Consider the following 17,826-nt stretch of genomic DNA (forward strand, 5'->3'; position numbering starts at 1 on the left):
TACTGTATACCCACAATATTTGAACTCGTTCAAATCTGCTCTGTATTGGGTTTTTCCCAATATAATTCTCGAATTATTTAGGGTTCTGATGAAGCGAAATAAGCTACAAATTTTGCAGGAAATTCATCAAGACCCAAAATCTGAATTGTGCAATTTTTTTTTATATTCTTCTAGAATTTTTCACGGTTCTGGTTTTATGATCAACAAAAAATGTTTGTACGAGGCTTCGAATTGTCATTAACCATCCAAAAGAAAATTCTCATATCGATCGAATTTTCAGTTTTAAAATTAACAGGAACACAGGTATCGGATTTTGCCTACTAACGAACTTAACCACGGAATTCGAACCCCAGTTGAAAATTTCAAGTTTGTAGATACTTCCGTTCAACAGGACAGAATAGAATTTGAGGGGGGGAATCGTCATCAATTTGTTGAACCTTATCGTTTGAGACCATTTCATGTTCTTCTTCTTCAGGTGCCGTCTTCGTTCCGAAGTTAGGCTCTCATCAAAGCTATGCCTATTCTCGATACTGCAGATCTAAACAATTGGCAGTTGTTGCAATTGTACCATTCTCTCAAGTTCTTCAACCATGAGTTTCTTCTTCTTCCTATTGATTTTTTGCCCATTATCTTTCCCTGGACAATAAGCTGCAGCCACTGGTATTTATCTCCCCTCATAATTTCAGGTTGAGAGGGGTTTGTACCACGTGACTTTCCTGTGATCTGCCAAAGTTCAACTACTCCTGTTTCCTCAGCGTTTTTGAGATCTCACATTTTTCGAGTTGAGTAAAGGAATCTAAAACGTTCCTCTGATTTACTGTCTTTTCTACCACATACAAGAATTCAAAATACGTTTTTACGTCTTTATTTTTTATTTTTGAAAAAACGCATTTTCAAGCTTCGACAGACTTTTTGTATAATATTGTTATGTGAAAATTCATTAAAAAATAAAAGTTTGTTGGGAAAGCTATATCATGCATATATTTGTTTTTCGAAAAAAATCATATAATTAATTTTTTTCCATTCCAAAAAAAATATAAAAAAGGACTTTCCCTTTTTAAAATGAATAATAGTGAAAACCTCATATAAATAGATGGTCTTCAGCGTAAAATATCGCTGACACGGTATAGACCCCTCTTAAGATATTGTGTTGAAATGATAGAGCGATCAGTTCGACAAAAACGGATTCTCTGAGGTCATTTCCTCATATATATTTCAATTTCCTAATCTCCTAGGGTTATATCGATTTTCAATCATTTGAGCAATACGAACTAACCAACTAATGCCTTATTGTCAGCAAAGTGTGAATACCTCAACTTGGGTGAAATACTGGTACCCTTTCCTCAATGATTATTATCGATACTTCTTCATTATGCATGGCTGTTATATCAGTTCCAAATGTTATGCCATAAATATTATTGATATAGGTTGGCTATATCACATTTTCAACGTTTATGTGAATTCTTCGAGGTTCACTAAAATGTTTTATCGGTGGAATTTTAAAATATACCATCATCAATTGATATATAACGTTCATATATTCAGCAGGAAAACGTTATTGTACCGACATTAGATTGATTGGTTGGACATCAACCGTAACGTCATATAGCATTCTGCCCAGAAACTACTGAAAATTTAACATTGAAAATAAATGAGGAAATATCCTGGATAGGATCTTGGTCAAAATCGTGTTTTCGAATTTTCACGGAATTTTTCATGTAACGTTTTGATTCAATATTCAATACACGCATCTGAAGTAGCAAATTTTTGACCTGTGTCAAGCCTTGCATAATATATGAAGAACGACGTGAAACTTTAACGTAACGTAATTAATCATTTCAAGAACAATTCTGTTGAGAATACGAAAAAATATAAAACTCATAAATGAATGTTTAAAAGTTTCTTTTTCGATATATGCCTTTAATTTAGTCACCAAAATTTAGAAGAAAAAGAATTATTTTTGTGTGTTTTGGATTGAAACGATTGTTTCTATAGAAATTTTGAAATTTTCAGAAAATTGATGCTTCACCTTGATATAAACTCAAAAACTGTTGGATTTTCTTGGCATTTCTTTTGCATGTATGAGGTGTACAACTTTGCTTTCGCCGTTTTGCAATAATGACTAAGGCGGTAAGTGGTAGTCGAAATAAATAGATCGTAGATGTCACACAATAAGCTTAGGTATTGGTAAACATAATCATCGAAATATAAGTCGATTTGTGTCTGCATCATCTGCAGTTATTCTCGATTGAACATGTCTGCTTACGAGCCAAATTCTCTTCATCTGCGGAAGGTTCTAATTTTCTGCTTTAATATGAAGAAATCTGCGGCTGAGAGTCATCGAATGCTCTCAAATACCTATGATGGGGCCGCAATTATTGAAATAACGTGACGAAAGTGGTTTCAACGCTTCAAAACCGGTGATTTTTGACGTCGAAGACCAGTGGAGGAGAGAAAATGCAGATTTGGAAGGATTGCTTGATAAAGACTCGTGTCAAACGCAACAAGAATTGGCCAGATAATTGGGAGTGACGTCGAGAGATGTTGAACGGCGTTTGTTTGCTTGTTAACGGTTACTGCAAGGCAAAGACGGAAGGGATTTCTGCATCGCATTGAAGACGATAAATGGGTTTATTAAGATAATCCCAAGCGCAGAAAATCATGAGGATATCCCGACCATGCTTACACGTCGACGGCCAAACCATTAATTCACAGTTCCAAGGTAATGCTCAGTATTTGGTGGGACCAGCTCGGCGTATTGTTAAAACCGACTGAAACAATCACAGGTGACCGTTATAGAAACGCAATTAATACGTTTGAGCCGAGCATTGAAAGACAAACGGCCGCAATACAACGAGATATTTTACAGCATGACAATAATGCTCGACTCCATGTTGCGAAAGTGGTCAAGACATACTTGGAAACGTTGAATTGGGAAGTCCTACCCCACCCGCTGTATACTCCAGACGTTGCTCTCTCGGATTATCACTTGGTTCGATCAATGGCACACGGCCTGGCTGACCAGCACTTTCTTATGAAGAAGTAAAAAATCGATTCGTGGATCGCTTCGAAAGATGACCAGTTTTTTCGAAGCGGGATTCGTACGCTGCTGGAAAGATGGGAGAAAGAAATGGCCAGCGATGGACAATATTTTGAATCTTAAATGTATAACCAGTTTTTTTACCCCCGAATTTCGTAAAAAAAAACGGCGCAAGCAGAATTGTACGCCCATGTACCTTTTACCGATATGAAGTCTCCATGTGCGCATGAAGGACGAGCGCTCAAAAGCTCTTGACTTATCATTATCTGTGCGAATTATCGAATTTTTTTCACTCACCAAGACCCCTTGCGAGTTCGGTTCACTATCCAGCTTGCCGTCTACGCAAAAATTGCACTTGTCCTGTGGCTTCCAGTCTTGAACTTCTGGCTCGAGCGACGTGAGGCCGTTTCTTACACCGACCCTTTCGCTTCCTTCCGATGTGCAATTGTCTTTCGATACCACTCTGTTCTCGGTCTGTTCCGAATCTGACCCTGAATAGTCCCTGCGGCACTCCTGATGTTCGGGCGTTGTTCTTGATTTCACGTTGTTGTTCAAAGGTTGTAAATAATTTCTGGACATGGACTCTTGATACAGTTTCCATTTCCTTCTACCCATCAATTCCTCAGCTATTCGTTCCAATCCTGTAAAGGAAAAACCTGATTGTGATTCTCACAACATTGATACATAGCGTTCATTCATTTCATCTGCTACTATTATGAAAATGCCAATTTCAACACTAAAATAGTTATTTATAATACAAATGCAGAAGGCTTTGATATTCTTCCAGCATATCAAAATTTATAAAAGCAATTTTCAATAATATTCATCTAAAATAGGCATTTAAAAATATTTTGGAATTGCGTCTAGAAAGACTGTTCTACAACCACTGAGATTACTTGGAAACACCTACTTTAATCTGAGTTCTAAATTGGCGCTAATTTTTTCTGAAAAAAGTTTACTTTCTCCCTCTAGAATAGTTATTTGAAATACAAGTGTATAAGGCGTTAATGATCTTCCACGAGTTCACGAATTGGCGAGTTTTTAAATGAAAGATTAAAGAGTGTCAGAATGAGCCTTCTGTACGCGTATTACACGAGTTAAATTATTTTCTCTAATTCTGTGGTTATTCCGTTCATTCTTCCACATCTTGTAGAACAAAATCGTGCGAGAATATATCAGAAACGCACAGTTTTCATGGTTATATTTTATTATTCTATGTTGGTACTCCGAACTTTCCGCCACGGCTTTATCTGTCAATTCATCAATTTGCCTTAAAGAAATCAGTTCTGCCAACCAACATTTTTCAATGCAAAAATCACTAAATTATATTTATGGAAATATTTCATTAATTTCAATGAAAATGCAATGAATTAGAGAAAATAATGTATAATACGCGTACAGAAGGCTCATTCTACTACTCGTTCATTCCAAAACTCGCCACTTCGTGGCTCGTTTTTGAATTTTGAACTCGTGGAAGAATATCAATGCCTTCTGCACTAACTATTCTCTATTTCAGTATCGTGATGAGTTCATTACAGTTCTAAAAACAGTGCTGTAATGAACTCATTACAGCATCGTTTTCAGTTATATTTTTCGTTTTGTGGTTGTCTATACTGACTTTCAATCCTATCAAATTTCAACAAACGTCAAAATAATATAATTTCAATATAGTGGAATGATTTGCAACATTATTGACAATTTCTCTTAATTCTGGTGGTGGGTGTTAAATCGATTTTGTCAGACATAATTCACGAATTTAATGCGTTCCAACTCTCATGCGTGTTACGCATTCGTGTTGAAATAAGAGCGCATTCTGCAACTTGTTTCAGAATATACTATTCTCTAACTCAATGAATTTTTATTGAAATAAAAAGAATATTTCCATAAAAATCGTTTAGTGATTTTCGCATTGAAAAATGTTGATGGCAGCACTGTTTTCTGTATAACAAATTTGACTGATAATAGATAGATCTATAACAGGAGAGATCCCTAGCACCAACATATGTAAATATAAACTGAAATAATAAAATATGCACAACCATGAAATCTGTGTGAAACTAAGATTCCCGCACAATTTTGTTCTACAAGGTATGGAAGAATGAACAATTTGTCACAAAATTAGAGTAATAATGTAACTGTTATAGTTAAGGATTGGAAAATTGAATATATCAAAAACTATTCTCCACGTTTTGCAAAATTTTGCGTGTTTTTTCTTTAGAATTCGGCAAAAAACATAAAAATCTTCTGAATGAATTTTTCATTCTACGACTCGCTGCCACTATACAGGGTTCCCTAAATTGGAGGTTAAAATGAAAAACACCTTGGATTATTTTTAGAAAAAAAAAACAGAACTATAAACATAGGCAAACGCAAACGCTCTGTTGTGGAGATACAGGGTGTTAAAGTTTGATATTTTTTCTCTAATAGCACCTTCCCTTCACAAGATATTCAACTTAAATTTGGCACAAATAATTCAATTTGAAGTTTTCATCATGGAATATGCTATTTTTGAATGCAAATTTACAGTGCCTACTTCTTCCCTCCAGAATTTTTTTTTTGGTGGACCACTGGTAGCTTAGACTACAGTCTAAGCTACACTTTTTGGTCCAGGATTACACTTTTTGGTTTGTTGTAGTTTTGTCCTATCTGTTACCGACTCAAGAAAAAAATATCAAACAATTCGCTTGTAATAATCCTCAGGAAAATCCATTTTATTATAAAGAACCAGTTAGGTAAACTGTGATGAATAAATAAATAATTAGTTTTGGTACTTATTTGCCTAATATGTAGCAAAGTAAAGATTCGATAAACTGATATAATCATCACAAAAAAGTAGGACTACAATAAGCACCATGTATCTCACAAAAAAAAACGTTTGAGGGTCCATGTTTATCGCAATTTTTTTTCTTTAAATTATTCAAGGAATATCTTATTTCTCTTTGTATCTCCAGTTTAGGAACCCCCTGTATGTAAAACAATATAGATCTAAATGGAAAGGATCGAGCGAAAATTATTGCTCATTTCTTATGATTTTTTGTTTTCAGGAAATTGAAAAGCATGAAATTACCAGAGTAAATTGAGATCAAAAAGCTCATGACCTGTTTATCAACATCTAATTAGCATATCTCCGATAAGAAACACAATAATAATAAATTTAATGTAAGAAATATTTAAAGTACAAATATTCGACCATATTTTTGATATAAGCCATATTTCGATTTCAGCATGCAGACTGAATGAAAGAATATTCAAATAACTTATTTCAAATCACAACTTTATTTTCCTTTTTCAATTATTTTTGGAAGTTAGTAACAAGTATCTTTATTTGTTTCCGACAAAATATCCTGCGCTATAGATTAAAGACATTCCTTGAATAGAAAAGTTTTCATTCCACATTGAAATCAAAAGAGATAGTTCAATCACATCCACAATTCGTTTGTTTTCGTCTGTTGCTCTCTTCCTTGTTCGTCAACTACAAACGAATCTGCAGAAACGCCCTTCTGAATATAGCTCATCTCATTACCGCTCTGGAGTAAATGCTGACGATGTTGTTTATAACAATGGACGATTCGCATTGTTTTGATTTCATACAATCATCAAGTTGAACTCGATGTTCGATGTTTTTCAATGATCATTTCAGCATTACAACTTCGTACTCCATCACTTTCTATGGGTTATTATAGAGAGTGATGGATAAAACTCTATAGCCTCTCGTTCACAGGGTGAATTCCGATTTTTTTCAGTTCTCAATTCGTTTTTTTTTGAAAATCTTTCGATTTGAACTATTCTACCGGATGGAAGAAAATGATGAATTATAATAAAGAATGATATAAGACAATTAATAAATTATTGTCAAATTTGCAAGGTTCAGATTGAATGAGGGAAATACGTTGAGAAAACTACTAGGATGAGTTGATAGTTTTCCCAATCAACATATCAACTAAAATATCCCCCCATTGTTTTAGAGTCTTTGGTAATATTACCGAACACTTAAACAATATTCTTTACATATATACGACAACAAAGCTACATATATTCTGCTCTATATTCGATCATAGAGGTTTATACTGAATATCTAACATTTTTCCTAAACTTGAACAGGATTTTAAATTATTCTTTCGGAATGACCGGTTATAATTGAGGTAGGGAGATATAAATAGTCATATATATTACTAACGAGTTGTGAGGATTTTCAATAAATAAAATTTCAAAATAGTTTTTATTAGATCTATACAGGATGTTCCTACATTGAAGGTACAGACGAAAATTACAGGTTTCTGAGATTATTTTGAGAAGGAAAAGTCCTATGAATATGAGCCTGCTCTTTGCTTTCGAGATTAGGGCTTTGCAAGTTTTTTTTTGTCAAATTTCTTCACAAGATATTCAACTCATTTTGGGGTAGATATTTCAATCATGTGATATGCTAATTTTGAATGTAGATTCATAACCGATACTTTTTCTGGAACAGTGCCCGATTCTTTTCTCCAGAAACTTTTTTTTGGGGGACCGCTGGTAGTTCGGAAAAATGAAAAAAGAAATTTTGGTCCAGTAATACACTTTTTGGTTCATTGTAGTTTTGTAGTACCTGCTACCGATTTCGAAAAAAATTCAAATAATCCTCTAGTAATGCTCAGGAAAATCTAAATTGTTATAAAATCCATTCGGCAAGCTCTGATTAAATTATGAGCTTTGGCACTGATTTACCCAATTTGTAGTGCATATTAATGAATATTCAATAATCATCACAAAAAAGTAGGACTGCAAGAATAACCCTGTATATCGGAAACAAAGCATTTGCGGGCCCATGTTTATAGGACCTTTCATGAAAATATTTCAAGGTATCTATCATTTTCCTTTGTACCTACCTCCAATTTAGGAACACCTATTTATCAGTTAGTACTCCTAACAGAATATGCAAAATGGTGTATGCGCCAGTTTTTTACATAACAACCGTGATTTACCGAATCTGAGTGTTTTTGCATTGATAATTCACTGAAAACTGAATGAATAATCAAACGATAACACAATTATGCACATACTGATGTGATTAGAGTTGTTTATCGCTTGTCAACGACTAAAAAAAAATCTGCAACTATATGGGGGTTTTATGAAAGGCAAGCTGCTGTTTACCAGAAGATGTGCGACCAACCAGCAGATTTTATCAGATTTTACGAGCTTTTGAGATGAACTATGAACTGGAATTATAACGAGGACTCCAGTCAGTCAGTTTAATGGACATTTATGATGAGAATATTGTAACCTTTTCACTTGAAATAATTCTTTGGATGAGACAGTTTATTGAGAAACAATTCACTTTTTGGTAAGCCTTAATAGCAATGATATTCGTTCTTTTATTAGATGTATGTTTTCTGTGGGAATTTTTTGACAGTTCAAACAACCAATGAAATTTTGTCATTTTGTGTCATAGGAAAGAATTGCACCCAATCATTTCAACATTCCACTGATATTTGCATTCAGTGCAAATATCAATCACTATGACAACATGATTGAATTTGACAATTTCATTCCAAATAAATTTCAAAACGTCACGTTTTGGCAATGCGTATGTTTGAAGTAAAACAAGGTATAAGGTAGAAATACAACATACAGTCACAAAAATATTTGGGGAATAGTTATGAATTTTTGCTGCGAACGAGAATATGAATTGAATGAACTTAGTAGCTCAGAAGAATTGACGTTAATACTAAAAAATTTGGCGGTCAATAAGAGAAAGAAAGACGGTATCGAATATAAAGAAGCAACGGTGAAGACAATGTGGAACGTTTTGTGCTAACTCTTGCAAAAAAGTACTAAAATGACTATAATATTATGATTGATCCGTTAAACAATATTGTATTCAAATCAGCCCGAGATGCCCACGATGCAATGGTAATATATCATTTATAGTGAAGAACAGCAACGAATTTAATGTTTAGTTAAATTTTAATGAAGTCATACATTTTTTTGTTGAAAAATTTTCTGCCGAATATCCCTCAGAGATTCAGATATGCCTCATAATTTTATGACAAATTTCCCAAGCTCGAACCTTGGTAATGTATTAAGTGTGATTTTTTTTCTTTGAGATTATCGAGTAAAACAATCGGATGAATTATTATTTCAAATTCGAATGCGTCCATGTCCAACACTAGTTAATTGTTAATTTGATATAAAAAATTGAAAATATTATAATATCATGGAATGTGGTATGAAATAATGAAACTTCTTTTATTTCTTGACGAAGATAAGTTAGAAATGGTGAAATGGAATCGTTCCTCATATATTTTGCATTCCATTCTCAGGAATCAATATTCTAGTCGAAGAATTAAAAAGAAAAATAATCCAAAAGCCGCCCTAAGTGGCAATAAAATTCGGCAACGTTCAGCAAAGCGAACGCCGACAAGCCTGATGAATGCATGTGTTTTTTTAGCGTCAATATAACCTGTTAACATCTGGATATTTATGAGTATAATGCATAATGTGGAACTTTTGATGGTTTTCGATGTTAATTAAATTTTGTCGGTATTCCTTTTGTTGCTGATCAAATTAAATCTTATTCGGTACTTCGAATTTCTACACATGTGATTTTTATTGATCGCGCTTGAAATGCCGCCCTATGCGGCCGCCAACCCTGCCTCCCCCCCTAGCGACGACCCTGGTCCTAGGGATATTACTGCTGGTAATAGCCAAAAGCTTGGATTCATGAAATGAAGAATTTTTCATTGATCGTTGGATTCTATTACCCGATACTTAGGAGAGACTGGGTACGAATAAAACAGGTGGCGGTTGAAACAAGGTGAATATCTCAAGAACTGTATGTCATGCAAGAAACATTTCAAAAGATGATCGAAGCGGAAGACGAGTACGAATTTGAATTTCAATAGCCAGCCAATCTTCGCGAATTGCAGTTCCTTGTAGTAGGCCCTATTGTTATTTGGTGAGCAAAAGTAAGTATTTGTGTACGCATATTTTTTCAATTAGTTAATTTCTCTTAACAGTGACAGTAGTGATAGGTTTATTTGTGTTTGGACTGATGCTTTTAGAGCATGATTGAGTAAACAGTATTTCCCAGAAATTGTTGTTGCTATTATTGTAAAGTATTTTGTGTCAAATGGGGTCCTGGGGACAGTTGAAACACTTTTCGTGGGTACGATTGAAACAATTACGTTTGTTTCAGATTCATAAACTTGTTTCAACTGTCTCCATTCGAAACAAAATTAAATAATTATTTAATTTTCTTGTTGTACATGCCAAGGGAATTTGCAAAAAAAACTTCGCTGGGACAAGTGGACTAGTCGGTATATATAACAGCGTAAAAGTCATAATTGTGATTCCGAAAAAATTTTTTTATTATATTTTATTTTAGAATCCTCAAGATTTCTAGGAGAAAAATATTTATTTTCATATAATTTAAGAATAAGAATATACAGTTTGTGAATCAACATTATTGTGAGAAATAATGTCAAGGAAATGAAAACCATGTCCCATTATTCGTAATCTCCACACTTCAAACTCCCATCGTAAGTACCTCAAAACATGAAGTAGACGAAAATCGTGACGGCTGACGTTTTAGAAATTTAGCCGAAAGCCGAAAGAAGCGGCTTCTCAAACTTTCACCAACGTTTTCAGATAAACGATAATAACGTTCCCGCGGATTGTACTCCGTTCGAATCGCCAACAAAAGATACACAAACGATTCCGAAGGTGTCAAAAGTAGTAATAAACATTCCCGGTGAATAAAAGGTGCATGCAATTACCGATTACTCATAGAAAATACTCAGGTGTAAGGCATAAAACGAGACCTGAACGAAAGAACACGCCTCCTTCGCATATTACATCGAAATATTAAAATGGATTCGAGCATGCTGGGTGAATTTCTTATTGCTGAATAGACTCAAATGTGGAATTAGGAGAGACCGCGGTGGGGTTTGTTAATTATGAATGATTGTTCTGCTTCATGGACTAGTAACCCAAATGATTATGAGGCATCTATCTGTCTATCTTGGTAGGTTTGTTAGTTGACCGCAACGAAATTGAAGTATTTCTTCTGGTGAATTCCAGTCAGTTTAATGAACATTTTCTTTTCTTGAAAATTAGAAAAGTTAGTAGTTTTGAACGCTTTTTTTGAGGACCACGCACCGCATCAAAGGTAAATCAGCTTTCGTTGAATTTGATCGAATTTTTTACATTATTAATGTTGATCAAATATCTATCGCATCACTACTCCGAATTCAACCGAATTATATAGGGTGCTAAAAATAACTTTCCTAAAATTTCAAATGGCCATTGTGAAGAATCTTTTCGGAATATACAAGGTGATTCACCGCAATGACCTATTAGATGTTTGTGGAAAACTAATCATAATTTTGTGCTGAGAATGTGCATGTTGGGGTTTGAAATAATGATATTTCTCCGTGAAATATTTCCAGATCTCTAAAACTAGAGATTCACAGCTTAACTTGATATTCAAGCTACTTGACTTGAGCTTGACTTGAAATCAACTAAAGTTCAAGTCAAGTAGTAGTTTTTCAATCTAAACTCAAGTCAAATATTTATTTATCAAGTACTGGACTTAACATTGAAAAACTAGTACTTGACTTGAACTTGAGTTGATTTCAAGTCAAGCTCAAACCAAGTAACTTGAATATCAAGTCAAGCCTTCAACTGCAGGTTATACCGGAAACATAACACTTCTTCCTTATTTAAGATGGCAACCCCAGTATATTATTGCATCATTAAATAGTTTTTTTGAAAACTTTAAATGAAGGAAAACCATAATTTATAACTGTGTGTAGTTTGTGACTTCCGAAAAACACAGAAAAAAACTATATTTGATGCTTCAATAACTTAATATTACATTTCATGAGTTATAATCAATTGTTCGTAAGAATTGTTGGAAAATCCATAAACTAATAAAATTTTCAATTACGAATAAATGTTTAAAATTCTTGAAATGTCAAATTTAGTTACCGAAACTACAATTTCAGTTTCTTTCTGTGTTTTTACTCACAGACTACTCCAAACAGAAAGAAAATGCGGTTTTTCCTCACTTGAATTTCTTCCTCGATAACTCTCAAAGTATTCATTTTAAGTAGAATTGACTGAAATGACAAGAAATATAGGTTCTAATTTGAAAATCTTGAATTTTGTAGAATTTGTATTGTCCAAGTTCATGATCTTCTGATAAACAACCTGTACATTTTTGATCCAAACCGCAAACTGTAGAAATATTGAAGAAAATGTGAGTCCTCGTCGCCACAATTTTTTTCGAAATAATCTCATTAACTCATGAACTGTTGAGTTTATACCCAAGGTATGGCATATTGCTAAAATTGTCATCAAAAAGGCAATCTAACGATGCAATAATATTCTGGGTGTGCCATTCGAAATAAGGAAGTAGTAGTCTGTTTCCGGTATAACCGGAAGTAGTAGAGATCTGAAAATATTTTAGGGATAAAGATCGTCTCAAATCCCAACATGCAAATTTTCAGCAAAATTATGATTAGTTTTCCATAAACGTCTAATAGGCCATCGCGGTGTATCACCCTGTATAAACCTACTCGGGTTTGAATCGATCCTTCAAACTGCTGAAAGTACACTATAGAAAAATGTTTTCTTCACGTACAGGAGATATACAGGGCGAGTCCAAAGATGTCAAATTTCTCATGTATTTCCAAAAAAATTGTGCTGTGGAATTTTATTCATTTTCAGGACATATTTTGTGTTGTTAATATCTCTTGAATTACCCTGTAGGTATATCTCCTGTGCATGCAGGAATCAATTTTCTTTATAGTGGAATTCAATCAGCTCTATGACCAAGTTGGTTTAAGTTTTTGAAAAAATTTCTTCATAATGGGCAAGTTTTAGAAGAGTTATTTTCAGCACCCTACATAATCTCAACGGTTGAATTAAGAGTGGTGATGCAATTAAGAAAAAAATTCAATGAAAATCGGGATCATTTTGATGCTGTCAAAGACAGAATCAGCGAAGATGCGACGTTGCTGTTGATGACAGGCTTGAATTCTTGTGTTGACTGAACTGTTAATTTCCTCAAGACCCAAGTCTTTATGCCAAATATGGTGTAATGTCGTTTCTGGAATGCCTATAATTTCTGAGATAGATCAGAAAACCTTGCTACAACAGCCATATTCTCAATTGTTCTTGAGCGACACATACGGTTTCAATTGTTCACATCACTAACGTTTTGCATTTTTGTAGAGAATTTTGAAAATTTCAATGCGTTTTTGAAGCGTTCGTCCTTCCGTTTTTAGTAATAGTTAAGTTTTTACTTGTCAAATGTCAAAAGATGACAACGAGAGCTGCCAAGATAGCGGGCTATTCAAATGAAACACCCTATATATTAAAGATGAGATATGAAATTTTTAAGGTCCGACCTAGATATTGGTCTATGAATTCATAAAAACAATGATCTCCTAAGCCAGTCCTTAATGAAGAAATTGATTACATTCTTGTTCCATCTTCCTGGGAAATTATTGACCTCCATGAAATACGATGAGAGCATCCTAATCTGATCTTATCTCCGATTGAACTCTAAATCTGGGACCATGAACCACAACCATCTCCTCGTGTTAAAACGTGAAACTAAATCTCAACTTTTACAGAAACTACAGGACTAATATAAATTGAGTTCTTCTAGGAAATCTAATCAGCAGAAAATTGTTTTCTGGAAATGATTTCAACACGGTTATGTCTACACTGTTAAATTCGACTCATGAAAAATATTGGACAGAATCGTGTTACGATGAAATTGACATATTATAGTGTTAAGATTACTCAATTCATTTTGCTTTGGGCGTTACAGTATTAATTATGTAGGACGAAAGTTATAGTAATGATTTTTATCAATTTTTTAGGACCATAATGTTCTTATTGAACAAAATGAAGATAAGAATTGAACGCTTTCGAAATATAATAGGAACCGATTTCTCAGAGGAAGAAGGAAAAATAAAAGGGTATCAATTCTTTTCAAACAATCATTTTTTCTTTGTTTTTTCAATATTTTCACTGTTCAACTGTCTAAGTGTGAAAAAAATTTAGCTGCAAATACTACGTTATAAAATATCCGAGATTTAATCCATCAAAAATCAATCAATATTTTCAGAGACAACCATAACAAAAGTTAATCACATTTGGATCATCATGAAGCACTTTTTCGTTCGGCAATAGTGAAACTCCTTTTTTTATGGTTGGAATTGAAAGATATTGATGTGGATGACATTCATTTTTAACAAGATGGCGCTACATGCCACATAAGTAAAGGAACAATAGCAATTTAAAAAGAACAGTTTGTTGGCCGTGTTATTTCTCGAAGAGATGGCCACCGAGCTTATGTGATTCAACCAAGCCTTCTTTTTCCCAATGTGATAAAAATGCATTGATTTTTATTCAAAACATACTAGTTTTTTTTATATCAAAATGAAACATCTTAAAGGTAAACCCTTTACAATTGAGAATAAATATCAATATTACACTGATGTTTTTGGTTGAACGCAAGCAAAGTAGAAGTTGAGGTTACCGAGATATATAAAATATATACTATATAACTTTATTGAAAATCTACTTCAATAGACAAGGCTATTGGCATTACTGCCACAATTTGTATTCACATTTTGTGCAGCTTTTAATATCAAATCATTGTGAATACGGGCCTGTTCATCTCTGAATAATGCGTTAATCCATTTTGCACGAGGATTCTCAGTGTGCCATGTCTTAAAGAATGTGCTGCAGATCTTATTTCGCCCAAATACGCACAATTCGAGATTGCAAGTGTTGTTTCTTCAGGTGGAGATGATTTTAGCAACAGCAACATTGAATGAAATTTTATCAAATAATAATCATGTCAAATGTGAACTACAAATTGAGAAATCTGACCTGTAGGATCCCTGATCTCGATGCTTTGAATAATATTCTATCTACTATTGTTATTCATGCCTGAGGGCTTCTTGTTTTTGTGAAGGAATGGTTAATTGCTTCTAGAAATTATGTCCGACAAATTTTCAATAGGCGAAAGGTTGGGAGATCTGGGTGGCCATGGCAAATTATTAACGTTAGCCCTTTCAAGCGCTTCATAGAATATCTTGCAAGGTGGGGACGGGCATTTTTCCGTTGAAAATCGGGACCTCTACCTCCTGAGGGACCAATCAACTGAGGCCTGATTCCATAAGCTTCAGCACCAAGTACCATAACCCCAATATAGGGTGGTTCAAAAATACATTGACAAACTTCAGGAAGTAACTCCTCACAATATGAATTGTGCAAATGAATATATGTCCGGAAACACAGAAACTTTTCCAAAATACAAGAATTGCAAACAAAAACAATACCGAAATCGACTTAATCTTTCGAGAAATATAATATACCTACTCAATTATTTCGATAGAAGAAGTGAAACTTCAAAATTCCCATGGCTAGTATCTTTACAATATAACTAGATAACCATATCTGCTAAGTTTCGTGAAAAAATCCCAACGCTCTTGCTGTTGTTTTTTTTTCAGGTCACAGAGTATATTTAATTCATTTAATGAATATGAGGAATTCACTTCAACGGCAGTGTGAACCAAAAATGATGGGGTATACCTATTCACATAAATATATGATTAAAACAGGGGCGGATCCAGGCGATGTCTGAGGGGGGGGCCATAGAAAGTCACGGCTGATATCGATTAGCAAAATAGCGGAATTTTTTGTTGGTGCCTATCAAGACACGTGTTTTTTTATAGAAAGATGTATTTTAGTAAATCATATCATATTCAGTTTCCAAAATATTTGTAGTACAAAAACAAGTTCGAAAAATTTCATGAATATATGTAAATGTATTTCATGAGAAAACTCGGGCACAAGAAAGTATGAGGTATAGAAAAAATCATTATTTTTGCATAAAAATCAAGATTTAATTACCACAGTTAGAATGATCCGTTTCCTTTCGAATATGCGCCGTTTTGTTCTATAACTTGTTGCTTTTTTGAAGGTTTGTGTATGCCTCCCTCATAGAAGCCCTAGTCGATATTGGCGAAAAATTGAGACAGTCGAATTTCACAAGCCTCTGTTAAAACGAATTTTTCACCAGCAAAATTGTTCGCCATGGACAGCAAGATATGATAATCCCTTGGTGCCAGGTCCGGATTATAAGGTGGATGCATAAGAACTTCTGGCGAATCACTATTGATGTGTGTGGCCTTACGTTGTCCCCAAGGAACACAATTCCTCTCCTGGTGGTTGCTTCTGGGCAATTGCTTCCTTCAGAAGGTCTAAATGTTGACAGTACAGATCCGAGTCAATATTTGTGCCTTAGGGGAGCAGCTTATGTAGATAATTCCCTGCCAATCCCACCAAATACACAGCAAAACCTTCCTGACCGTTTCCGACAGCTCACCGCTTTTTTACTAGGACCGTTTTCACTTGACGTTGTCGTAAGTCATTCACATTTCATCACCAGCCACCAACCGTTTCCACAATGGGGTTATATTATTGCGTTTCAGCAGCGATTCGCAAATGGAAATTCGGTCCAAGAGGTTTTTTGCAGTAACTCGTGTGGTACCCATACATCTAGCTTCTTCTTGAGACCAGCCTTTTGCAAATGGTTCAAAAAGGTTTTTTACGCAATCTTCAACTCTTGAGCAATGGAAACAGGACCCGAAAATGTCCTTGATTTTGTCGATATTTTAGACAATTGGTCTCCAGCATCAAGCATCTTTGACATAAAAATTACCGGAACGGAATCGACGAAAACAAAATTGCGCGTAATTGGCTATTACAGTATCAAGAACATAAACACTATTTAAATTGTCAGCCGCTTGGCTCGCATTTTCGCCTTTATCGAAGAAAAACTCAAATATAACGTATTTTTTCTTTGTTATTTTGTCCATCTTCAACGCGCGCTGAGTAAACTTATCACAAAACTGTCGCAAAAGATTATGTAGTACAAAATCTCATCTTTCTAACGCCATGTTGTGGAACCCGATCGGACTTATTAAACGCGTAATACAGATAACTAAAGATATCTATTGGAAAAAAAAAATTTAAAACTTAATGAGTGCATATTTTTCGGGAATTCAGGATACACTTTTATAGTTATAAGGTCCGCGAGGGGGGGGCCATGGCCCCCATGGCCCCCCCCCTGGATCCGCCCCTGGATTAAAAGCATTGAAATCTATTATTAATTATGCCTATGAGTGAGGCATCAGATGAGTAATGATTTCTTGGAAAAAATAGTCTTACCGAAGTCTAAATATTCCATTTTTTTAGTGTTTTCATCGAACATAATACATCTGATTTAATTTTCCCAGAAACACGTTGAGAATGGTACGGAATTTCATGAAGTAATTATCAAACAGTTCGGGAATCCGAAATGCACGACAAAATTTGAAATGCACAGAAATTGGCGTGCAAAATTGCCGATGACATCATAACCTCAAAATTCATGAAATAATTTCCAGCAATCGTTGCCAATCAGAAATAATTAACGTGAATGGTGCCCACGTCCAAACTCAGAAGTTTTCATCAAATTTGCACTATGGAAGTGCGCTGAATCATACTTCAAACAGACCGCAAATTGTTTGGAAAGGAATTAATTTTTACGTTTCTTAATTAGTTTAATCTACAGCAAGGTAGGTTTGCCTTTTGCGGTTGGATTGGAGGAACTCCCAATTCAAAAGTTATCAATGATGATCATCTGAGATTAGATGAAAAAAACAATTATTTTATTAAATTAATTTCACGGCATTCAGAAAATTTTTCAATTCTGGAATAAGTACCTTCCCGAGAGGGAC

The 17,826-nt window shown here is 34.4% G+C and overlaps 1 protein-coding gene across 4 annotated transcripts in view; it reads right to left on the reverse strand.

Annotated features, from left to right (window-relative positions):
• Positions 1–17,826, reverse strand: part of LOC123681126 (mushroom body large-type Kenyon cell-specific protein 1) — a 143,103-nt gene that overhangs the window by 55,874 nt on the left and 69,403 nt on the right. For all 4 annotated transcript variants that reach the window (XM_045619342.1, XM_045619341.1, XM_045619344.1 and 1 more), the window contains one exon: positions 3,338–3,681. In XM_045619342.1, coding sequence (XP_045475298.1) covers positions 3,338–3,681 — 344 coding nt within the window. The remainder of the gene's footprint in view (positions 1–3,337; positions 3,682–17,826) is intronic.

The sequence above is a fragment of the Harmonia axyridis genome, chromosome 5 (assembly GCF_914767665.1).
Source record: "Harmonia axyridis chromosome 5, icHarAxyr1.1, whole genome shotgun sequence".
Taxonomy (NCBI): Eukaryota; Metazoa; Arthropoda; class Insecta; order Coleoptera; family Coccinellidae; genus Harmonia; species Harmonia axyridis.